Here is a 26309-nt window from a genome sequence, read left to right as displayed (position 1 = left end):
GCCTGTAAGTGAAGAAACCATGCATTTTCAACATAGCTCATGAAGAGAGAACATCCACTAGCAACATTAGCTGCACTTCAGTATGGCCCCTCTAGAACTCTTCTATTGCAAGCCATATTAAAATAGATTATCTTTCCATTTTTATCCAATTAAAAAAAAAATACTGTACCTCACAGTAAAATCATAGGAGCAAGATGCCAATAAAGTTGCATGGAATGGTGAAAACTGCAAGAAAACAAAACAGAACAACTTTTAAAGTAAAAACACTGTGAACATATATAGACTTACTATAAGTAGAAAGCTACCAAAGTTTAAACAGTTAAAACTGTCTTGGTATGTACCACATCATGCTGCAACAAATCAGACGACATCAACAAATTTCCCCGCCATACTTCTAGTTACAAGGAATGCTCTATGGGATCCTGGTTTGGTTTAATTTCATTACAGCAGTGCCAAACAACCCTGCTGTAAAGTTAAGAAGTTTTAGGACATACATATGAACAGTATCATCTCATATAAAGCGAGTTTCAGAAAAGCTGTGTTACCAGTTCATTACTTTCAGAGAGAAAATTTGTGCTATACTGCACAGAACACAAGATAGATTACTGTCATCAATTCCATGTCCTAAAATTTTGACATTATTTACAGAAATTGTAAAATTGGAGATAAGTTGAAAAACTGAAGGCAGTATAATTTCACCTCATGATTTCTTCCTCTCCTGCATGGTATTTTTCAGAATACACTCTTCTACAGACTCTAACTGCAGCAAAAAGGATGCACTTCGGTAAAAATCGTTCACCTAGGCTCCAGCTTTTTGGCAATTCTCAGTTTCCAACTACTTTAAGGTCTGTGTTTCTCAACAGGAAATAGAAAAGTCATTGACATAACTTCAGTTTGAAATGCAGGTCCCTCTCATCACGGTTCACAGGCAAGATTCTTCCTGCAAGACTTCCAATATTATTCACAGCTACTACAAAGTCAAAAGTTAATCCTGGGCTATTGCCACAACTGCCCAAGTTGCCAAAAGAGTAGCGTATGTTGTTGCCTGCTGAACTCTGCTGAGAATTCTCTTTACTATAGCAGAATTGAGCAATGTGCATGCTTGAACATTAACCTCTCCAGATTTCCTACAATTTTTCGGGGGGGGGGGGGGGGGGGGAGCGGAATCACAACAAAACATCTTTTTCTTCTGCATCACAGGAATATGAATAATAAAAAGGGAAGAAGTCTGATGGGCAGTAAAAACCAATGGCACATTTCCCACATGCCCTCCTTGTGTCTTTGTTCACGTAGTTTCAGATGAAGCAAAACCAACTTGTCAAAGCTGAAAAGCTTTGCCATTAACCTTAAGTATCCTAGAAACTTACCTAAGCAAACTCTTATCAAAATAGTTAGCAGAGGACTACACACATACGGTGAAAGAATTTGCATAATGTCTTTCTGCTACAAAGAGAAGAGAGTATTTTAAAATTCTGTTCCACTTAACTGTAAGATACTACAATTTTACCATCTGAACAGTTACATATTGACAGAAGACACCAACATATCATCTATCCAGACCTCCAGTATTTCACAGATCATTCATCCAAGTATCTTTTTAGGTAAACTCCAAAACCATAACTACATTTCAGTATGAGATTGAAGCCAGCTAAGAATATGAAAGCACCAAATGCACCAATGTCAAAATCTCCTGTAAAGGGCTTCAGATGACCTCAGTGTGCTGATAATACCCTGTACTGCAATAAAAGACCAAAAGAAATCTGCAGGAATCCTGACAGTATCATGTTGGGTAGATTTCCTTGCCAGGCTCAGATCTGACAGTCAACACAACCCTGAACAAATGAACAGAATACAAAAGACAGACAACTGAAGAGTGTGATTTCATGGTTGGTTTAAGCTAATTTAAGAGTGCACTGCTGCCAAGACTTGTGGTCATCCCTTTTGCCCTTTCCTTTCCACTTCAGGCTGTGTGCTCCTGCCCCCCTCCTTTGTGTCAGGGCTTGCAATTGTGCAGTTAAGTGACAAATTGAGACAGCTTAGTGATCCAGACAGAAACTAGTCACTTTTAGGGACAGGATTTTCAGTCAGAGCAATCAGCTGAGCCAGCTTGCTGCACAGTTTTGTAACTGCTAGTGTCAGCACAATGTAGAGGAAGGGAAGTTGGTAGGGACAGCTGCCTGTATCTAGGTAGCATCTTGGTCTCTCTCTCTAATTTAGTGTGATTGGTGAGTTATACCACACAAGTGTAGATATGCCACACCACCTCTATGTGCTGGCCCACACTCTCATATCTTATGTCCACAGGGACCATGTCTATCTTGAAATGGAAACTATAAAAGCCTGTTAAGACAGAACACAAGTCATGTACTCTCACATACCTCTCCTTTGCACGTGTAGGCGTATATAGCCTCCCCACCATCTTCTTAAAGCCACTCGGTGAACTGATCTCAGAAGTTGGTGCAAAGAAAATTTTACTGCTGGCCCACTCCTAATAATCTTTTCAAAGCATTTTAAGAAAACAGGGAGCATGATGGGCCATAAAATGGAAACTCAGATGAGGCAGTATAAGAATATAAAAGATACCCTACCTGGTCAGGCCAACAGTCTTCAAGCCCAGTGCTGTATGTTTACACGGCATCTTCTGTATTTTAGTATGTACCAATCACCTCTGGTCCTCTCACTGAATACCACTGAGAAGAGTCAAGCTTTGTCTTCTCTATTTCCTCCAATCATTCATACACAGTGATAAGATCCTCCTTAAGCCTTCTCTTCACACTAAACAAGTCCCAGCTCTCGCAGCCTCTCCTGGTAGGACAGAGGCTCCAGTCTCTTAATCTTTTGTGGCCCTTTGCTGGATTTACTCTAGTATGTCCACATCTCCCTTGTACTGGGAAGCCCAGAACTGGACCCAGCACTCCACATGTGGTCTCGCTAGTGCAGTGATTAGTGGGGAAGGATCACTACCCTCAACCCGCTGGCAACGCTCTTCCTAATGCAGTCCAGGATGATAGAGAATAGGAAAATCAGAGATGCTATCCCTGTCTAGCTCTTCTAGTATCTGTTTATCAACCTATCCATGAACCTGATGACACTGCGTGCCTATGCAACCCCTTGTGCAGAGAGCTAATTCAAGAAGTCTACCATCTGGTGTGTAAAAGAAGTATTTCCATCTGCTTGTAAATCCATCTTCTACTAGTTTCATGAAGTGTCCTTTAGTTCTATTATCACAGGTTATGGTGAATAACAATTCTGCATTCACTTTCTCCATTTTATCAGGAAGACAATGTGCTATGAATCCCTTAGTGGCAGAGCTGTTTTTAAAAGATCCCACTGTCACAGAGTAAGAATATTACAGTCTGTATTGATTGATACTGTATTGATTCATCCATATTAATGGCTGTCAAATTGGAGTTGCAAAATGACCTTGTTTTTTAAACAAGAAAAAACAAACTCAAACACCACAGCTAGATGTTCTTCTGCTATGGAAAACATTTCACAGAGCCAGATTAGAGCATGGTCATGTAGGAATTAAGTTAGAAAAAAAGACTGGACAGCCAACACCAGTGAGGATAGCAGGCAAAGGTAGCTGGGATAAGGAGGAGCAGCAGCTTCTCAGGCTGTCTGGCCACAAACAGGATTCACTCCCTGAAACAGGTGCTTTTCTGACAGACTACAACCTAAGCACAGTAACTTTTAAAGTTGTTAGAAACACATAAAAAATTCCAAGGGCATGTGAAGCAAAATACTGACCCAGGATAATTATTTTATACCAGTTCAGACTTCCTAGAAAATATCAATAAACATAGCTGTTCCTGAAAGGCTTTAAAAGGATCAGGTATTATCTGACTAATATAAAAAAATAATAAGCACTAATATGAAAAAAATGTCATTGTGCATCTAGAACAAATTCCTATTGGTGGGTGATCTAGTAGCACACAGATCCAGTATAGTCATCTGTAGCCTTTCATGCATAAAGTTTCAAAATCTGTGGAACATATTATCATTTTCTTTGTATACACAAAAACACATATTCACAATGAGTTCTATACCTTGCTTTACGTGGATATTGACCCTTTGTATCGAAAGAAAAAGGCACAGCACCATTTAAAAAACAAACAAGGGAAGGTATTTCCTCTATCTCAAATTTCCCATATAACTTAGCTGAAGTAAACCTCTCAACCCTCTCTCAAGCTCTCAAACACTCCTCATGGAAATATATTGACTTTGAAGGTGTCATTTACTTTGAAATCCCAGCAGACTGCTAAATATCAAAATGTTTTACAGTGCTAAACTGAAGGTTTCCAAGAACAGTTCCTGTAGCACCTAAAATCTTCAACAGCTGTTGGTTTTTCCCTAGTTATTAGGCAATATAAAGTATTACTGCTTTCCAGAAGAAAATGTGTAACAATTCAGCGGTGGTCAGTGGGAATAAAATACAACTTACTTTTACTCTTCTGATAGCATAGGTATGACCAAGCAAGATGAACACTGGTTGCCTGATGTTCCGCAAATCCCAGCCTTTCAAGCTACAGTCAACTGCACCAGTTACCAGCAAGTTCTGATGATTTGAAAACACACAGATATATCAGGACAATTTAGTTATTAAATTGCAGTCATGTGTATGTTGGCTACAAAAGTTAGATAAATCAATCAATACAGATGAATAAATAATAAATGAGGTCTCTAGTGTATAAATTAAAGAGAACAGAGAAATACAAACGGTTTCTCCACTATGCACTATTCTGTCCGCTATACAAAAGAAAAAGCAAAACCTCTGATCTACCTGGGCCATCTACCTGTTGGAAAAATGCTCTTCTGAAGATGTAGTAGTGAATGAGAGCAACAAAGCAATTAGACATATTTTTATAACGAGAAGATGCATTAATGTTGCAGTAAAAACCCCTGGTATTTAATGAGAGTGGTTCAGTTAGGAAAACAGGTGGTTGAACAGGTTTATACCTCATCATATTTGCACCAGTCGCAGCTCAAGATCTCAGCCTGGTGGGCTGGTATCACAAGTTTGACTCCTGGGGCTTTCACATCCCAAACTCTTAAAGTCTGGTCACCTGAAACAAAAAGAAATTGATTCAACATTGTTGAATCAGTTATGGAATAGAGTTAATCCACTAGTACTTAGCAGACAACTGTTTCTTAGCTGTATGAAATACAAACTATTATATGAGGAGTCTTATGCCAAATAAAGCAAGCACATTATGGGCACAGAGGTCAGATTGATGCACAAAAGAAATCAGAACTTCCTATTGCTCTTTCATTAGAAAAAGAAAAAAAAAGACAATTTCATTTTCTTACTAACACTTCCATTATTTTTTAAACTCTGATTTGATTAAAAGGAGACAGGGTAAAATATTTAAATAACATTTAATTAAAGTAGGAGCTTAAGGTCCATTTAAAAATGGACTTAGAAGACCAGAATCATGAAAAAACTTTCCCTGCAAGCCACGTGAGAAAAAGTACCTAGACACATGCTTTTGGTGTGCAGTAAAGTGAACAGTTATTTAAAATGCAACTTATCTCCAGATTCTTTCAATGAAAGGAAAATTTAAGACGCATTACTCGTACTTGTCATGTGCAAAACCTGCACAGTTACTCTCATTTATTGAAATATCAGAAGATAAAGTCATTCTGCTGTAACTGTTACACATATTAAAGGCAACATCAGCTTTAACCTCAGAGCACATACACACACCTGCACATGTGCATGCACACACACACAGAGGTTTTCAGAGAGCAACGGAGTCCAGCTTAACTTAAGAGCTGTGACTCACCTGAGCCTCTCTCTTCACCTCCAGCCATAAATTGTCTTCTATCCCTAAAGATGCTTAGCATTTGTGTATACCGTTCTTAAAAATTCATTTCCTAATGGTTTACAAAGACAGGGAAAACTGCATCAGCTGACAAGACAACCATGCTTTTCAATTTTTTAAATCATGATTCTCTCATTAACCCTGAATATTTAGCTTTGTATCAGCAAAAATGGATTATCCAGCTCATTTGTTTACAGAGAGAGAAAATTAATTAGAATTCATTATTAGGCCTGTGTTCTTTCAAGAGACAAAGGAAATCACTAGAAGCTGTATCCAAACACCCGTGATTCCTACAGAAAGCACGGATCAATACTACCTAAATTAAAAAAACACTGTTTTACCTTGCTACTGAAGAAATTACTGATGTTTCTTTACCAGAAACTCTTCTAGAAATCCTCAAATTGGTTATCATGAATAATTATGACTTTTATGCTGTTTAGATACAAGCATTTTGATGGTTTTAGTGCCCAGTTGGTCAGTGGCTTTAAAATACACAGCTGGGCACACAAAATGATAGCTTTTTTCAAGAAACTGGCTACAGTTCAAACAAAACCATCCCTAGAGCCAGAACAACATTCTTACTGCACAAATGACCACGTTCTGTAGACTTTGCAAAAAAGACATAAAATGCTTGGAAAGTTTGAATACAAAAATGAAGCTAGAGAGAGCTTGGTTCCACTACATGACTGTGGTACTACACGGATCATGGGAAACTTTGCTCTGATGGTTGGTTGGCTCTTCCACAGACTCCATGATTGTGAGAGATACTGTACTCTTGCTGGATAAATTCCCTACCTGTAAGGTAGGAACAATACATGATTTCTCACGGTTTCCACTCTCCTTGCCTATTTTAGTACTGTCAAGAGCAAGACTGATCCTCAGTATATGTATAGCACTGCTGACAATGACACCCTGCAGTCAGCTGAAGCCCTAAACACCACTACAGTGCTTATAAAAACAGGGCAGCATATGGAGAGGAAGAAACATGACCAGCAGGGTCTTGGCAAAAAAAAAAAAGGTAGTATGCCCATCCACCCACCATTAGTCTTGCTAATCTGCTTGCCTGCAGAGGACAGATTTCAGTTTGAGTCTTAAATCTTTCTGAGATATTATAATGGACTTCTTAAAAAGCTTTTATTTTAATTTCATCAGATAACATAGATTTGAAGGGGAAACACATATTTCACTACAGACAGGATCATTTTTGCCAAGCAAATAAATATATAAATTCAGGTGAACTAGAATGAACTGCTACAGAGACGGGCCACAGTAGCACTATGAGGGCCAAAAACATTTGGAAAAGTAAGTTACTCAGCCAATAACAATTTTGACACTAAATACACAATTGCCCCAATTATTTCTTTTTTAATAGAAAATGCTGATGCACAAGAAAGAGTTATTTTCCCTTTTTTTTTTTTTTCTTTGAAAATGCTAGACTTAGCTGTTATTAATTCTGGCTGGCACTATTTGTGAAATGTCTTTAATGGAGCAACATAACATGCAAGTGAACATTTCTGTGAATAGAACAGACTGAATTAAAGCCAAAGGCAAATTCAATTTGTCCATTTAAGTAAGTGGAAGAATCAGATTAATTAAAAAAAAAAAAGGCTGATAAACAGTGTAATCCTGACACATTACACATTTTAACAAACTTTTTTTTACCTCAAACATCTTTCCATGACCTCACAATAATTTTTATTTTTTTTTACACTTCATTTCAATGAAAATTGCTGTTAAAAATTTTGGAATTTCCACATTTCCATGACTCCTTCAAATCTGCATTACAAAGGATTAATTTCTTCCATATGGTAAAAGCAGTAGTAGGATAATAATAATAGAAAGTACCAGTAAAGCACACCTAGTACAATCATATTCACTAACAGCCACTTCCAGTTGGCATCCCAAAGTAAACAACCACAAAAGTGGCCAACATTTCCCCCACAAAATATTTCTATTTTTGTAAGAAGCAATTTCTCTATGGCAACAGATTTTGCTGGTCTGTTAGATAATTATGATCCCAGATTTGTTTGTATATTGTAATTGCTTTCTTTCATTTTAATGAATATTTGTGAAATCTTGGACGAATCAGTGAAACTACACAATATATACTCATCTATTCAAAATTTCTGAAAGAGATGCTAATCTACAAGTACATCATCTTGGTACACGGGATAAAGACTGCTAATGTGAATGACAATGTGTGATAGTGAAAAGATTATTTAAGATTTAAATTTCATGTAGGTTTAATACTGGCTTTTTACTCACAGATGTATTTTACTCAAATCCATAAATCATAATCTCCTAAGTCCTGTGACAACAACCAGCTAAGCAATCATTACCAGACAGTGCAGAGGTACAACATTAACTATAAAAAATAGCTAGGTATTTGGGAGATTAATAAAAACCCAAGAAACCTTAAACACTATCTGAAGGCAAAAAGGATTCTAACCAGGGCAGATACAATGTTTTTCAAGAACTAAAGTACTGTTAGTTTAAAGTTTTACTTAGAAAAATGAACCTGACCAGTTCTAAAGCAAGAAATCTGATCTTCTGACACTGTTGTCTCATCAAGAGGAAAAAAACCCAAATAACATATCTTTAATGTACTGGAGGAAAAGAATTCAGCATAAAAGACACAAGTATTGGCATATATGGTATAACATCAAAGAAATCTGATTAAAGTAAGTACTTCTGCAGTACCATTTAATGATTACAAATTAACGTTACTTGCTTACTTGTATATATTTTTAAAATACTAAACCAGATTAAATTATTTAGTCAGAATCAAATGGAAAATCTGTGGGACAATAAAGAGCAGAACCCAAATCTCATGACTCTCAAAACCAACCTTTTTAGGCATGTTAAAATTATCATGCTGTCCATTTCTATCATAGACAGTATAAGTGAACCTAGAACAGGATTAATAAAGCCCATGAAATTCTACACAAAGAGACAGAAATAGTGGTACAAATAGGAGCTTTATTTAAATCATCCAACAGGACTCTACTGAATGCACAAAATCTATTTCCATGTAGCACAACCTAGATATCAAGTAAACATATTTACCAGTGGAAACCTAACTTATGACTTACTATTAAGCCATTCTTCAGGAAATGGCAATATTGACTAGATACCTAGCTCTAACCCAAATGACCCAAAACATATTAATTCATCGTAAAAAACCTGTTACTGCATTTTTCTTCTCAACACTAAACTGTTATTTTACAATAGAAGATTCTAATATAAGATACTGTAACCTGAAAATGCTTTATCTTCTAGCATGTGCTTCATACAATACTTTACTATAGTTAGCACATACTATAAATTGAGGCCCAAATTCATTTCCTGAAAAATATTTCAGCTTGTCCATTAGAGGTTGATTCAGTAAAGCTTATCAAGCACAAGACTCGGATGAATACCATACTGTGCTGGTATGTCTTGAAGCAATAGACTGCAAATGAAAACACCCACCTCACTTCATTTCATAGTTTTAACACAACAAAATAAGTAAATTCCATTTTAAGAGCTTCTAGCATAAACAGCTAAAGTGCAACAAAACACAGTAACTCCATAGTCAGTTTGCTCTCTAGATGCTCGATCTGTACAAGGTATCATGCAGTAAATTGAAGCCTCTTACTCTTTTATCCTCCTAGGATTTGGATTCCAAAAAAATGATCAAGGTTTGCAAAGCCTTGAACCTTGTTCATGATGGCATTTCTTCAAGCACATTCAACAAGCAAATAACCAGCAAAGAACTCGTAAGAAGCAACAAGTGGACCTGCACCACACACAACTATTGGAATATAAACCTCTAACTATAGCGTTTTGGACCTCATGACAAACCACTGTCATAGCAGAACAGAAGATTATTTCCTTCAGTTTTTTAGGAACCTGAACAAACACAAACATCTTTGGAATTACTTGTCTGCAAGCCCCACTCCCCAACAGCTCCTTGTTTTGCCCTGTGCTACTTCTGAAGCAGGAATGCAAGCTGAAGCTTCAGACCTGACAACCCCAAATTTTGTCCATGAACTTACACATGCAATTTACACCTCTTTACTGAGGAGTGCACTCAAGGTTATTCCCTTCCAAATAATTCAGTAACCATCCTCTTAGCAGATGTACACCTTCCCCAGCTCATTTTTTCATACAAAATAATTTGTTCATTTTTTACTTTTCTTTCACAATTTGGATCTCAAAACACAGAAAGGTCTGCCAAGACTACATGCCAACCTGATTTATGAAACTACAGCTTGACAACCCCTTAACTACACATATTTGTCACTAAGGTACCAGTAGGCAAGACGACAAACTTTTTAAAAGGCAAATCACTATGTCAGGGCTGGCAATAAAACAGAGTAAGAGATAAACAATGTTTTTTAATTTTAACCTTAAAGTCTAGCACTGAATGCAAGGGCATACAAAGAGTGGAGGCTGGATTTACAAGTTCATTTGTAAACCAGCAAAGCTACAGTTCCCCAACAGTTTTGTCAACATAATAAAAATTTCTCAGAAATGATCGTTCCTTGCGGTATGAGAAAATTTCTCGCCCTGGGCTTTCAGTCTGAAAAATAAGTCTTTGAGCAAAGATACAATTAATTGATCTAAATAGTGATGAATATAGACATTATCTTGCAGATTTAAGAAACACTTCCTTCCCTTTTTCATTATTTAAGATGTTATGAAAACTATGTATCTGCCCTGATCAGTAAACTTAAGGAGTCTAGTAATCATTTAAAAATGAATGCAGCATTAAAACAGAGGTCCCAGTAACTACGATAAAAGCTAGCAGTCATTCTAAACCTGGGCTTTGTCGAATCCAAAGCATTCATACTTTCATCTGCCAGTGTCATAGCTGTATCAAAGAATACTACGGTCATGCAGATAAGGGTAAAATGGTACTCATTAATTACTTCCCACTGTTAAATTTAAAGGGCAATAAAACCAGCTGATATTATAAAGGATGCTTCTTTATAAACCACAGGACTGAGCAAGGCCTATTGCTCTGCAGTTATGGACAATAATTTAGTAGAACTGATTTACATTTGACTATATACTGATGTTGTGTGCATTTGGCACTTCCTGTATGTGCTTCTCACCAATTTCTCTCTGGGTTAAAAATAAAAAAAAAAGAAAGAAAAAGACCTTCTGGGCAAATGATGCAATGACTCATTAAACCCTTTTAGCCACAAAGATGCTGTTAAATATTTATGTCACTTCTTTAATGACATTTTCCACATCGCTGTTTTTTTCAGAGTAAGGCAGACATTTACCAGGGCTCTGGTTTGGTACCACACGTACACCTGAACATCCTGCTTATCTTATCAGCTCAGAAATTGTTACTGACATCACAACAGCAGTTATTTACATATACAGAATTAACAGTTTGTTCTGTTACTATTAACTCTCAATTTCAAACAAAAAAAAAGATAAGCCATTTACTTGCTTCTTGAGAGTACAAATGATTGTACATGAAGACAACAGCATTGTAAAGTACCTCACACATCCCTGTAAATGTTACATGGGAGTGTATTAGATGCTGAATAAAAGCTAATTTAACTGAAGCATCAGACATACTTATCTTATGTAATTCAATTGCATTTTATTGTCCACTGCAGACAAACTTAGTTTTCCTACATGCATTCAGATCTGAGACTTAATGAAGCAAAATAACCACACTTAGTATCAAATTCTTTCAGCTGCTTTATATTGCAATCTTAAGTTTCTCATTTTCTCCATTTGTATTCTTTTTCTAGTATAATAATAGTTTCAGAAAAAGTCATATTCCAAAAGCAAAGATTCAACCTTATTAGCTTCAGGCAAAAGTTGTCTAGGCACACAATGGTCCTTCTGAGCAACTATTTTACTGTAGCTTGCAGTTATGTTTGTTTTTCTGTTTTCAGTGTTCACAAACTAATTAGTTAAGTGAAAATTAAACTTCTGCTGGTATCTATGTGGATTCAAATAAAGGCAGAAAAGGGGCAGGGGTGAGGCATGCAAAAGGTTCCTAAATCTCCTTCCCTCTTGCTTATCGTCTTTAAAATTAAAATAATATTTTTTTAAAAGTGCATTGCTTTACTTAAATTTAGTTAAATTGGAAGCATTTAAAAACCAACATTTTTCCTATCTATGGTTAACAACATACCTAACTTATTTTACTAACACATGCAAAATTGAAGATGCTGCAACATGAAACAGTTCATTTCTCACCTGAAGTGCTAAGACTTTATACTATTAAGATATGAGTAAGTACGTGGTTGTGAGTAGGTATGTGTGAGGTGGGATGAAAGGGGACAGGAGAGGCAAGAGAGGGAAAGAACACACACACACACTACAATCCTAAAGCAGTGCAGCCTCCTTCAAAAAGGGAATGTTTCAATACCCTTCAACAATACGCTTCAAAAAGCTATCCTTTTAAAAAGTTTACAAAACCAAGGGAGATTAAAGAAGTATAAAAAGTTTCCCTCCAGACACATTTTCAGTTACTAATTTTCAATACAATACAAAGTTGCAAAAGAAGAGACCACAAAACTTCAGGCCAACCCTTCCACCAAGCCTATCAAAGGGAACTGTTCGACACAGTACTATCACATTGAGATTGCAGTTCTTCTCCAGCTCTAACTTTAGCTCAATAGAAGATCAGTCATCAGTGAAATTAAGCTTTCTGTCCCATAATTTTCTGTCCTCCTTATAAAGTATGTGGATCATGGTAAGTTTCAAATGAGGAGGTCCAGCCTCCTGAACAGTTCCACTTGACTTTCATCACATACCTTGACTGACAGAGTAGAATGCCATTAAACACTAAACAGTGAAGTAAACTCTCTGAACATAAACTGCCTGATATGCCCTTCTTGCAATAAGGAAATGGCATTTATACCCAGAGCTAGAGGGTTGTGACTACTACTACCCACAGTCCCGCTGACCAAAGAAAAAACTCCCAATATGTATTTTCTGTAGTGAAATAATCTAATCAAATCACAGGAAAATTCCAATGTAAACTAAACCCAAAAGCAAAGAAAACTTTTCCACATCAGCATGTCATGATTTCTATGCAAGATCTTTAGTATGAAGTTATTTCATTTAGAGGCACACCAGATGTTTTACTTCAGAAACCGCAAGAAAGTTCACCATCATTTGAAGACTTCGTTTTCTCTTACCTAATGATTTTACACCTAGCATTACACTATAAGATTTTTATTTCACACCTGAGTAGTACTTACAGAAGAAAAATATTGTGTCTTTTGTGCGTGTTGTTTTTCCTATAAAATACTATGGAGTCATCAATTGGTGAAAACTGACTGTGATTAGCTTCAGGCTCCAGCAGTATGTGTTAGTCCCTTTCAAGAGTCAAAGTAAAATTCACAAAAGAATTGGAACCCTCTAGTGTTTTAGTCAAAACTTCCAACAGCTGCACCCACTGAGTCACTCAAAGAACAGATCAATTTTATGTTGCTGTACCCAATTTAATTACCACCACATACAGCATCTAACAATCAATGTTTCCCAAAATTGTTCAAGTGGCAATGTATTCGAAGAGAGTTTGGCTTCATAGCCTAGAGAATCAAATTTGAAGTAACTGGCTGGATCAGTAAAGCCCTTTTGTTCATCTAGAATATGAGAAATTTGTATGAGTAAGACTACCATGGAGGGGAGGCTTCTGAGCAGAAGTTTAGAGAGATCATAACATACCCTAGAATTTGCAAAAAACACTAACCAGTGTTTTCTCCACTTATCTTTGACCAAATGGTACTTAGCTAGTACTTTCTAGCATATAGCTGCATTTCTGTAGAACTGTCACAGAGTGTACAGGGCTCAATCCTGTAAGTTTCTGCACATCCTATTAGATAGGTACCTCACTAAGTGTTACCTCAATGAATCTTCAAGTAAGTTGGAAATATCTCTGCACCAGCATCTGGCTTCCAAGCACTACTATGTTACAACAAATACATGTAACGTGTTAGTCGTTCTAGTTCAACTCTGCAAGCAGAATCAGATGGAAATAGCCAGACTGAAATTTTATGAAAGCCATGTGCACTTTTTCATCAAACTTCCAACGGAATAGGGAACACCAGTAGCTGTGTGTACTCACTGTCTCTAACTTCAGTAACAGGAAAACATATTTATACTTGCTTACCCTCTTGATTTAAGAGCTAAACCATTTCTATCTAAATCAGTACAGAAGTCCAACAGACTTGAACTCGGAGAAATTTAAGCCACTGGAGTTAATCTACCAATATTTGTATTAAGGCAGTGTCTTACTGCCCCTCTATTTCCCAAACGAATTCCATGGCTCACAGTACCTCTTGCCCAGTTAGTAAGCAGTTAGGCTGTAGGTCTCACTCCAGAGCTCCTTATGCCTCTGGAGCAGGAGCAGTGTTTGGAAAACACTGCCACATCACCATACAGTCTCTTTGCCTCTAGGTACACCCAACTCAGTCATAATTGTATTGACCAGCAAGATTCATAGCACTGGCCAAAGCAGAAAAGTAAAATTGATAATTACCTTTCCCAAAGAACAAGGCACAGAGATCTCCAGCAGTACTTAAAACAGTTCAATGGGAACTGACTGTTTCTCACAGAGCTAACAGTCTACTGACACATGAGATAATTTGAACAAAAATGTAAGCCAGAACACAAAATAAAGCATATAACATGATTTAGTGGTCAATAATAAGAGTGAGGTGATAGAAAGAGAGCTACATAAAATAACAGAAAAAATTGCCACAAGGTCACTGAAGTGACTGCTAGAAAACTGCTGATCCCTGTTTAAATGGCCAAGAGGATGATTTACAGATCATAACAGAACCTACAAATCTAGCTGCAGCAATACGTTTCTCTTTCCTTCTTCCATTTTTATGTATGACACACACTACCATCTGCTGGACAAAGTGCTGAGCTAATCCAATAACATACAAGGGGTTTTTTGTTCTGAGAATCCCTTTACCATCATGTTTACCTGAGGCAGATGCAAAACAACCTGGGATGTGTGGAGACCATATAGTGCTGTAAATGACCCCTTCGTGGCCTTTAAAAGTGCATAATGACTTCCCCACAGCTGGATCCCACTGAATAAAGGAAAAAGAAAACTGTTGAGGTACACATTCAGTAATAAAGGAAAGGGCTTCATACATAAAAAAAGCTTTATGCATACAGGAAGGACTAAATGAACTTTATGCATACAGAAAGGACTAAATTAACTTTTTACCACATATCATGAAAATTATTTGTACACTTAAACTGATACCAACTGAGGGATAAAGCAACATCTCAGTTAAAACAGAATTTCAGCTTCAGTGTAAAAATAAAGAGGAAAAGTGAATCAATGCTGTTTCTTAACACAAAGAATTATCAGATCCAAAACAAATTACATTTTTCACCTTCATCAGAAAACAAACGTACCAGCTTGGCTGTTTGATCCCATGAACCAGATACCACTAGCTGCTCTCCTCTAGTTTGGCTCCAGTCAACACTATATGCCTATAAATGATATAACAGCCTAGTTTAGAAAGAGTATTAGAATACAAGTTTGAGATTCTGGTCAGCCAAAGTTTCACAAAATAGATTTGGGTTTGCAGATTGTATCATAATCAGCTAAAAAACCACATCAGTCAAGCACCACAAAGCTGCCAACAATGCCATTTACCTGAACAAAAATTAAATTTAATATCTCAGTCTGGCATTAAAGGTACACATATGCTCAGAATAGTACCAAAAAAAGTAAAGATGGACCAAAATGGAGGAAAAAAAAAATATTATAACAAAATCAACATAGACCCACCATCAGTAGAAGTTTCTACCACCATAAAAAGCAATAATTCAGACTGATTTCTTAACTCTGATCCAATTTTATTCAAATATCTACAGTTTCTAATTGCTAGCAGTATAAATGCCATCTCTCTTCAGAGCTGACTATGGAGTTGACTTTGAGGTTTTATCTGACCAATAATAAATGCTTTTTTATGATATCTAATTCTCATAAGAAATACATGCTATAAAAGACTTTACCAGGTTCTGTGACACTCTTTTAACCATTCATATCACCAAACAAATAAAATAAAAAACGCAACTTCCCTCATGACTAATCATTTCAGCTATTAAGAAACTGCTTTTCACTGTGCAGTAGAAATAAGCTCCCTCTTTGACAGTTTATTCTAACGTTGGTCCCCACCTTGACAGAAGATACCTTAACTCCATCCTTCACTGCGGATTTTTCAGCTCTGCTGCCTCAGCAAAAACACTCTAAGGTAGTTCTTCAAAATACTTCAAATCTGAGTCTCAGGAACATGTACAACTTCCATCTTTAAATGCACCATATCTTTATCTACATGATGGAAGGTGCATTCTCTTTTGCCTAGTTTTACCTCACAGCAAAATGGCTCAACAAGCTGCAGTGGGACATCAGCGATTTCAATGCTAAGGTGGATAAATATTAGCTGAAACAGTTTATTTGCTTCACCTCCTAACCCGATCAGACCTTTCCTGACACTTCTCAGAAACGTGGCCACTACCTACCAGTAGTAGGTGGCACTGCTCTCAGCAGTTGGGCCACTAACCACTGAGGATTTGTACTCCATCTGGGACAATCTAGTTCTAGCACAGCACTGGACCTAATCTGCAAGTCAACATACTAGATGCTGTGTTTGTCTTGGATAGATGGAATTGTGCATTAAATGACAGCAACCCTGTTTTGAAGTGAAAATGTTTGGATCTGTGTCACCAGACAAAAAAGCAGAGATGCTACACTAGAAAAAAATCCAGCAAAAGACAAAGTCTTCTATGGAAAGTGTCCTGTATGAGAAGGGAAGTCAAGGTATCATTTAGCTACTCCTGAGCATTTTCCTTCCTAAGAAATATTTCAATCTATGCTAGATCCATCTTAAATGAACTGTTTTTCATTTATTTGCTTATTTCCTGTAAGTGGAAGGCAACCACTGCCCACAGAAAAAAAAAAAAATGAAGTGCATTATCTGCAACTTTCCTTTTTTATTTTACAATGTCCTGCTTCCCTTATACTGAAAGGCACACTGCTCTGGTACCATTTTGTGCTAGCTCCTTTCCTTGAAGAGCTTATTATCCAAACGGACAAGACACTCAAGACAGTACTTGACAAAAGCCAAATAACAAACTGAGAGGTAATTCTTTTGTTTTTCCAAACCATGCTTTTACCTCTTGACTTTTCTGTCAGCTAAATACCAGTACTACAGCTCATTAAAACACCCTCCCTTTCAACCTGACTCCTCCTATTAAAATGACAACAAAGGAGACACACAAGTACCTGCTCATATTTTAAGAATGGAAGACATTGTGGTTCTCCAAAATGGCTCCCAAGCTCCTCACAAACATTAGCCTCTCTCCTTCACCCTGAATCTGTGTGATGGCCTTTGTTCAACTGCTAAGCTGTTGCTGTTTGGAAATGCCCCTAAACATATCCCTATATAGTATACCACTTTCATACAACAGCCCTATGAAGTCAGCTCAGTTGAAGTGTTTGGCTCTCATATTCACATCCAAGATTTTCCAGAAAGAAATAAGTCTCTGAGAAATACGCACCTGTGTCACACAATTCACCTAGCCCCACATATTTGGGATGTATCAGATCTACTGCACAGATAAGGCAAAGCACACATATGGCTTACAGCTCGCTCACACAAGCTATCAGCACATAGATCCATTGAAGACGTGTTGTGACACAGATCTGTGTACATAAGGCAGACATGGTTGGGACTGCCCAGCACTCTGCAGCTGCATTGGAGGCAATGGGACCTGGGCAAATTCTCCTTTGGGCAAGAGTTACAAACAGAACAGACAACAGGCTCAGAAAAAAAAAGAGAGCTATTTTCCATCTGGCATGTGACAGGTCCAGGTAATGGGAAGATTACGACAAGAAGGTGTGGAGAACCAAGCGAGGTTCACTTTTATTTTTCTTTCCTTTTCATGCTATCATCCAACATAAATTTAGAGATGCTTCAGTAGAAGCTGTGTTGAGCAACTGGGAAAGACTAATAACACAGCATAAACCTTAGCTGTTAATCTTTCAGTACTTTATCCTCAATCATAAAATACATTAATACTAGTTTATGCCTAAACAGCAGCAAGAAATGCCTCAGGCAAGATGAAAAGGTGATGGAAAAAAAAGATGTAAAAACATAAAAATAGTTCAAAATAAGTGTTCAGGCTCACTTTACAAGACAAATTTAATTCAAGCATTCTTTTGTCTCACATTCCGGTGAGACTTCATCAAAACCAAAGTAATTTATTCATGAGATTCAGCAGTTGGTTAGTGCTGGAATAAAACTCATTGTCCCTCGATAATAGAGATGCACTTTTAAATTAAAAATGGATACTCTTTTTGAAGATGGACAATAATCTCATTTAGAAAACAAGAAACAGATCCCTGTCAATCTTGCATTAGAAATACTGTAAAACGCAGTGACAAAATTGTCATTAGAAATGTCAGACAGTGATTAAGCATTAGGAAGGTAGTCAATCATTTTAAAGAGCACTGTCTGCCAGCATTTACCACAAACTATTCAGTATACTCCCTCTGAGAGCTACCCTCTTAATGCACATTTGTAAAGAATCAATACAAACCTTTCATATCTCACAATAAACACTCAGCCCATGTGTCCTATACTGTCTTTTTAACTCATGGTTGAGTGCATCCACCTCCCCATGCTACCTGCTAAACTAAGACTTGGACACTGAAGTGTTTACTACACAAACAACAGATGGTGTAGCAGAACCAAAATAAACTTATGGACAGTATTTCAATGAGAAAATGACAGAGGAAAAAAAAATAATTGGCATTATGCTTTGCCTACATCTTTCTGTTACTACCATCAGCCTTTGAATGTTATCATAAAATCCCGATCACAACTATAAACTCATCTCTCAAAATTATTTATTTACATAGTATATGTATTAAACCAAAGTAGCAAAATTACAAAGAAATAAGGTACAGAAGACTGACTGTCATGTAACTGCAGTCACTCAGCTTTTAGCTTTGTGCTTCATATCTGAAAAAATCTTGAGGTCTTTGTGAATACAAAACTGGATTTCCTCCATCATTTTTCATTGACTACATATCAACTAGGTTATTTTATTCAGATTTATGTCATTCAGATAAAGCATCAGTAATCCAGGCTAAAACTGATTGCATCTACAGTTCAAAGACTTGACAGAAGTGAGTGGAGAGTTAGAAGGAAAGAAAAAAAAAAAAAAAGGTAGAAAATCACTTGGGTGAAGATAAACATACTAAAGCATAAACACCCTTAAAAATATGCAAATACATTTATGAACAGGCACATAAAATTTTTATCTGCCCATACTGCACTGCAGAAAGAAACTGAGATTTTAAGAAAATCAAATGCAACGGTATCAAATCAAGGCTAAAAAAATACATGATGTCCCAGTATTTGAATACTGTTATTTGAGTAGGATCTCACAGATGTTAGGATGGAAAAGGACAAGCAGTTCCCGAGAACAACAGAAGTCCTAAGGATCTGTAGAATGTGTATCACTCTATATCTTCAAGGATAACACTGCTATATATATCAGCTGTCTGATTTAGACCTATCCAATAATGCTCTCTAAAAATCATAGAATGACTGCAGTACTTTCATACAACACAATGATTACTTAGCCTACAAGAAGCCACAAACGCTATTTCTGAATGTATTAGATTCATGTAATTAAGTGGTACCTACTACAGTGTATGAATGTGCATATGAATATGTATAATAGGTAATTCACTTTATATTCAAAATAACATTAAGTTATAAATTCAAACCATGGACCCAAACAAAGTTAAAAAAACAGACAACAAAACCTGCTTTTGAGAAGTCCACAAAGAAATCTTTTAATAATTCAAACATTAGATCGCCCATTAAATTTTTCAAGTTTACCTCCTGAGTGTGCTCTTTATAGACTTGCAGCGGACCTTTGGTTTTAGCTGTATCCCAGATTTGCAGAGATCCATCTCCACTAGAAGTGATCAACACATGTTCATTATTCTCACTCCAGGTGACATCAAACAGGCCATCATTCCAGTCAAAACTAAATCAGAACAATTAAGATATTTGTCCATGAGAAAGTATGACATAAGAAGTCTGGACTAGTTACATGCAAAGACAGTATTTCTTTAAATCACATTACTATGCTAAACAGCATTTTTATACATCTGAGTTTCCAGTACATCTCCTTACAAGTAACTTACTTGTTATAATGTCAATTTTTACAACTGGATGCCAGAATAGGTTGATTTAAGTTAAAGCATAAATGAGCCAAAGACCTTCCACACACAAAGCAAGCTGGTTTCAATCTTAAACTTGCCAGGCAGAGACAGAGGTACCATATCTCAGTCTGATCTACAGTCTCTACAGGATGTTGCTACAGAGGTAGGAGCTCTCTATCGGTAACAACTGTGGTAAACAAAGAAATAAAACTTTGTGTTGGGAGAGCTCTATCCAATTCACACCACTATTAGGAAGTTGAATCATAGTGAAAAAACAACAGAAAGACAGTCATGAACATATTAAAGATGGCTACACTCCCTTAAAAGGGCTTTCAACACACCAACAATTCATCATATGGGATCTGATACCATATATTGGTTGCTCTGCAACAACCATCAATGACCACGCTGTTGTCTGATGGTAAATATGAACTTATTTACACCCTTTTCACTGAAGGTTCAGCTAAGCTCAGGTTAAACTTCATGGTACCCTGCAGGAATGATGAGGGAAAGGCATGCACACAGAAACGTTTACATAGAGAAAATGACACAGTTTATGGCTCAGGAACTTACAGGACTCTCTACCACAAAACAAGTGGAGTCACTGGAAACACAGAAATGAACAGTACTAAACCAGAGCACTTAGCAGAACTAAGAGAGTGTTTAACAGCTTCAAAGAGTCTTGCTTTATACTTATAAATTAAAAACAGCTTCTCTGAATATGATTAATTATTTGTTAAACATTCCTGCTTCAGCCCTCTTAATCTGAACAACTGCTGTTTCAAATCTTTCTTTAAAAAAAAATTTAGGTCAATTAAACCCCCTCCTTCCTAACCTTTCTCCTCCTCCCATCCAGAACACAAATCACACTCCTTTCAGACCCTTAGAATACTGGATCTCTTAAGAAGGACCTCCATAATTTTACATAGCTCTATTTTCAGTATAAGTCAATCATAAGGGCATAAATTTAGGTGGCAATGCACTGTCCCTAAAAAGCTAAAACTTTTAATTTCAAGCTAGGGCAGAGAGGCTGCTTTTAATTTACACTGTCAGTTTTCTATAAAACTGTTTACACTACGAAAAGGGCGCAGTCCAGATTACTTCCTGTAACAAAATCTATGCAATGTTAATACAAATACATTCATTTGTATGTAAATACAAAGACATGTACGATTCAGTAGATCCCATAGCATAGATACAATACTTTTTATGCTAACAATAACCCAAAATATTTGGGTTGTGTCTTGTACTCACAAATACATAATAAGTTTTTCTCTTGCAAAAATAAAACATAAAGCTATGTTACCTCCTGAGCAGAACAATGCCAGCTTCATTTTGTTCCAGCACTGCCAGAGTTCCACAACCTAAACCAGCAAAATAAAACAAAACATCACAACTAGTTCCCCCACACCAAAAGAAACTACTGTGGTTCTGAGGTAGCTCCAGTATGGAAATACAAAGGGCACCTAAACTTTAAGAGGCCAAACAATTAGTAGCATAAATAAACATCTTGTTGTCTCATGTTTTCTAAAGCAGTAATTCATTTACATCAGATTGGTTTGGGGGTTTTTGTGTTGTTTTTCTTTTTTTTACTCCAGTATACCTGTAGGTGAGTTTGGAAGAGAAACATCTTATGAAGCACAAAAGTGCATTTTCCCCATGAGCCTCATATTACAGACATACCAGCACGAGGTTCCTTTTTCTCCTTTTGATAACACAGCAGACATAACACTTTTTTTCCGCCCCTTGAATGTAGTAATACAAACACAGCTCACCAGAAATGAAGCAAGTAATTCAGTTCTGAGAAAACACACACGCGTAGTGCTTTCCCATATGACTAGGATATCGTCAGAGTAATTCCACATTGAGAAACTTTATTCAAAACGAATGTTTTCAGGAGCAATGCTCCCACTGGAAATGAAAGAGGCCCCGATGCTGAGAAAAGCTTCAGGGGGACGCTGGAGCTGCCCGGGCCTACCTGGACACCCAGTGACTGAGACTGGAGCAGTTAAAATTTCAAGGAGACAATATTTTCGGGCATTTCATTCACGTCGTGCACGTCGCACAAAACACACCTCGTACCAAAGCAAAACACAAGCAAGGGAAATCCCCAAACGCTTTTACGGACACGGACTGTGGTTCCGGACACCCAGATTTCCAGCCGCGACCGAGCGAGCACCCGTGAGGGGCCGCCACCGGGAACGCACGTTAACGGTTACCCCCCCCCGCCCCGCGCGCAGGCCCCGCCCGCACCTGCGATGCCGTAGTACTGCGCGGCGGCGCAGGCGACGCGCCCCGGCCAGTAGGGCGAGAACTCCGCCGCGTAGCCGTGCAGCCCCGGCAGCCGCAGGGCACCGGCGCCGCCGCCGCCCGCCGTGCCCATGGCCCCCGCCGGGGCCTCGGCCGCGCCCGCCTCGCGCACGGCCCCGCCGGAAGCGCCCCGCCCGCCGGGCGGTACCGAAGCTGCGCCGCCGCCGCCATCTTTGGCGATGGCAGTGGGCGGCCCGGGACGCTGTCAGCCTGGCTGGCCGCGCCGGCCCTGGCCTCGGCCCCGGCCCCGGCCCCGGCCCCGGCCCCCTGGGCTGCACCGGGGGGCCCGGCTGGAGAGGGTACCGCCGCCGCCTCCGAGGGGCGCCTGGGCTCCAGCGGAACTGCTGCCGGCCGCGGGTGGCCGTCCTGCTCTGCCTTACTGCGCCAGCCGCCCTCAGCGGCTGCTGGGTCCCGCTCTGACCGAGTCCGCAGAGGTGGTAGCTGCAGCCGTAGGCCTCTGGGGCTTACCCCTCCGGTGCGGCCTTGCCCTCTGACCTGTTCAGAGGAAAGCTGTAGGCTTAGGAGGGCTTACTGAGAAATTTATCACTTCATACTCGATAGGCTTTCACACATACCCCAGTGTAATTCGTAATTAAAAGGCCAGACGCCCGGACCAGCCTTCCGACCACTCGCTGCCTGTTTCTCATGGTAAACAATTCTGCAAAATCACCTGCCGGTGAGAAGGAGGTCACTTCCAAACTGCAAAGACAATCCGTTCTTCTATATGCTATGACAGACATCCATCAGCTCATTGTGTGTGCATCAGCTTGCATACATGAGATGTTTCAATCTAAGTATGTATGTTCCTTTTAAAAATCCCTTCTAAGCTACTTCATTCTCTAATTTCTGGAATAGATCTGCATATTTTATCATCTTGTGATGCAGTTATGCTTTACAGAAGTGCTTTTATGAACAAACTCAAGTTTTCTTACACCCGTGACAACTTCTGTTTAAGTCAGTGGGAATTTTGCCTTCGAAAGGAAAGGGCAAGGGGAGGTTCAGGCTTAGAAAATAAATATTTTGGCAGGGCAGGAGCTGCAGCTTTTGTTACATTCTATCCTGTGTGTGATATGCGCACACGCACACATACCTAAAATACAGACACAGAGATTATTCCAATTGGACACAGACTACTCCAATTAGTTGTAATGACTCATCTATGCACGTAGAGGTAAAAATGCAAAAGTATTACCTTACACATTAGGAAGGTACAGCAAAGGTGAATTAGATTATTTGATCAAGGTTACATCAGAGCTTGGAGGGTAGTTACGTACTCCTGCTACTCAGCCTTATATTTAAAACTAAACCTTGACTACAAAATCTATTGTAAAGCCACACAAATGTCTAATTGCTTAAACTAGCAGTCAAATGCAGATCACTGAATTCAGCAGTTTTACTAATTCTTTGATCTCGTGGTAAAAATGAAGACAAATATGTTTATCAAACAGACACCAGGAGTTTAGAATAAAATCAATTCAAATTCAGTGGAAGTGAAACTCAATTTAGTGTATCCTTTGGATTATGACAGCAGCTCCCAAAGCTTCACAACTGGCAATTTATAGGCTTACTTTATTGACAGACAGATTGGAGTTTTTAACCCTGGGTCAAAGGAATACCTTAATGTATTGGCTGCTCCAGGCCAAATTCCACCAATTTTAGCCTCTGGAATCTTCTTAAATCAATGTATCTTTTCAAAATGCAAGTTAAAAGACAATTCTGAGCAAGTTTTTTTAACGTAATTGCCCTTTGTGACTGGGATGTCCATAACGACATTTGAAAAGATACATAGCCACTGCAGTAGTGCAGTAAGTAAATTTGAACACGGCCATTTGTGAGGTGCTGTTTGAGAGTCAAGTGCTTGGCGGTGTAAAGTCCAGTCACTCTGTGGACAATTTATCACTGATATATCTGAGTATGGGAAAGGTTTCATCAAGTGCATTTTCAAATCTAGTTGATCTTTTCTAATGAGTGAAATTCCACAAAGAGGTTATGCAAACAGGAAGCAGTTCTTATCAGTTTTGTTTTAAAGACAGATTCAAAAGAATTTTTGTAGACATAAAGACCAAGAAGTGGATAAAACGTTACAAGGAAGTCCTGAAAGAAGCCATAGTTCCCAAAACAATTTTTTTTCATAGGCAAGCTTGTGAATTCAGGTTTTGAAGATCCTTAGAAGCAGGAAGCAAAATAATACGTAAAAAAAAATAAAATAAAAAAAAAATAAAAGTGAAAGTATTTGCATAGAAAGATTCCAAGGTAGAGAGAATAACAACTAAAGAAAGGAAAGCTATTTTACAAGCAGAGAGAAGGGCCCGACAAACAAAGCTGCTAAACATGACTGTATTTCCTCCTCAGCCTCTGAGCAGCTGAGTAAATTGAAGAAGCATGAAGGACCACCAATCACAGTAACATTTTATATGCAGCTATTGAAACCGAACAGTCCAACACAGCAAACAGCCGTATCCCGCCTGCAGCGGTAGATGGCAGCCATGTTCCACGTCAAAACCTAGAGCCCTCAGCTACACTGAGATTATTTTTTTCCTAATCCAACATCACTTCAATGAATCAAAATAATGGAAGTTGCTTAGTATGTAACTTTTAGGCTATATTTATGCTGCAGTCACTTCTCTCACTTCATCTTACAATTATTTAAATACTTTAAATCCAAGTATTTAAAGAAGTTATAAAAAGAGCTTTTCTAGAAGAGAAAGTAGATTGTAAACCATTTCCTCATGTGCGAGGACAGGTAGCTTAAAACACTGAAAATACTCAGGGACTGCAGTAAAGTTTTTTCTGTCTTTTAGTTATTGAACCATTCATTAAGTTTCATGCCATCAAGATTTTCTTCTACAACAGTGAATGCTTATTGACTAATAGAAACTTAGAGATGTTCCCAGCTGAAATTCCCATACAGTCATAAAGCTGTATGAGTTGAAGCTTTAAGAAAAGCATTTAGTATCCCAAGGTTTGTGATAAGATTTCAAAACTGGCAACAGTGAAATTAAACAAATTAAAGTAACCAAGGAGGGGTGTGCAGGAAAGAGTGTAAAGGGAACAGGCTCCCCTCATATGGGGAAGTGAGGGTTGTGGAAGTTGGAACGAAGAGGCAGTTAGCACAGACTTTTCTGGAAGTTTAAAAGAACAAAAGAAGCAAGAGGAGGGAAAGATGCTGGAGCAGCGGAAGATTTAGACAAGGAGATATAGCAAGAAATGTGAGAGTTGTGGGGGGAAAAGGGTATGAAGCAAGAACAGTGCACATTCTTCACCCAAGACAAGGGCTCCAAGGACAGTCCTGACTGATAAAATATCCGTCCACAAAGATGTATCCATGTTGCTCTATCAGCTTTTGCTGACTGCCATTTATAGGCACCATGCCATATTTTGGTAAGTGGTTCCTCATGTTATTACTGTTCCATGATCAGCTGCATCCCTACACAATGGCCACCAGTCTATTTACTTGCCCCTTTGTACCTAAATATTGCTTTAAGTGTTCAATGTAATCATAGATTTACCTCTTCTGAAAGACTGGCAGCTGACTGCCTTGTAACAAAACATTGCCTTCTCTCTATTGAGCATAAAGGCTACTTCTGATTGTCTGCAGTGATATATTTAGTCTAACTTTTTAGGATAGTTTTTAGAAACAAGTTTTTTATTTCAGTTAAATAAATTTCTACTGCATGTGAGAGTTCTGGTCTAAAGCTTACAGAAATTGCATTAGTTGATGTACTTTAAATATCTTGTTCGGATTTTTGTATCTGCAAATTTCTTTACTTTTTTTTTTTTAAACCCATAATTGAAGCAAACTGGACTTTAGTCCTGCAAAATTCTTTGTCCTGCTTATCAGTGGAGAGTTTACAGTGTATCTCCAGTCTCTCATTCCTATATATTATCCTTTAGTTACATAAGAGGGCCTTAAAATATGGATGAAATTTAGCATACATTTT

General features: G+C 38.1%; 1 protein-coding gene across 1 annotated transcript in view; it reads right to left on the bottom strand.

Annotated features, from left to right (window-relative positions):
• Positions 1-22464, bottom strand: part of PEX7 (peroxisomal biogenesis factor 7) — a 47151-nt gene extending 24687 nt beyond the window's left edge. The window contains exons 1-8 of the mRNA XM_075035800.1: positions 22312-22464; positions 21365-21422; positions 19730-19880; positions 15225-15302; positions 14782-14890; positions 4960-5066; positions 4445-4558; positions 170-225 (exon numbers count right to left, since the gene is read on the bottom strand). Coding sequence (XP_074891901.1) covers positions 170-225; positions 4445-4558; positions 4960-5066; positions 14782-14890; positions 15225-15302; positions 19730-19880; positions 21365-21422; positions 22312-22441 — 803 coding nt within the window. The 5' untranslated portion in view covers positions 22442-22464. The remainder of the gene's footprint in view (positions 1-169; positions 226-4444; positions 4559-4959; positions 5067-14781; positions 14891-15224; positions 15303-19729; positions 19881-21364; positions 21423-22311) is intronic.
• Positions 22465-26309: the final 3845 nt, after the last annotated feature.

Source organism: Buteo buteo, chromosome 9 (genome assembly GCF_964188355.1).
Source record: "Buteo buteo chromosome 9, bButBut1.hap1.1, whole genome shotgun sequence".
Taxonomy (NCBI): domain Eukaryota; kingdom Metazoa; phylum Chordata; class Aves; order Accipitriformes; family Accipitridae; genus Buteo; species Buteo buteo.
The sequence above is the reverse complement of the archived record's forward strand: the minus strand, read 5'-3'. Positions and strand labels throughout refer to the sequence as shown.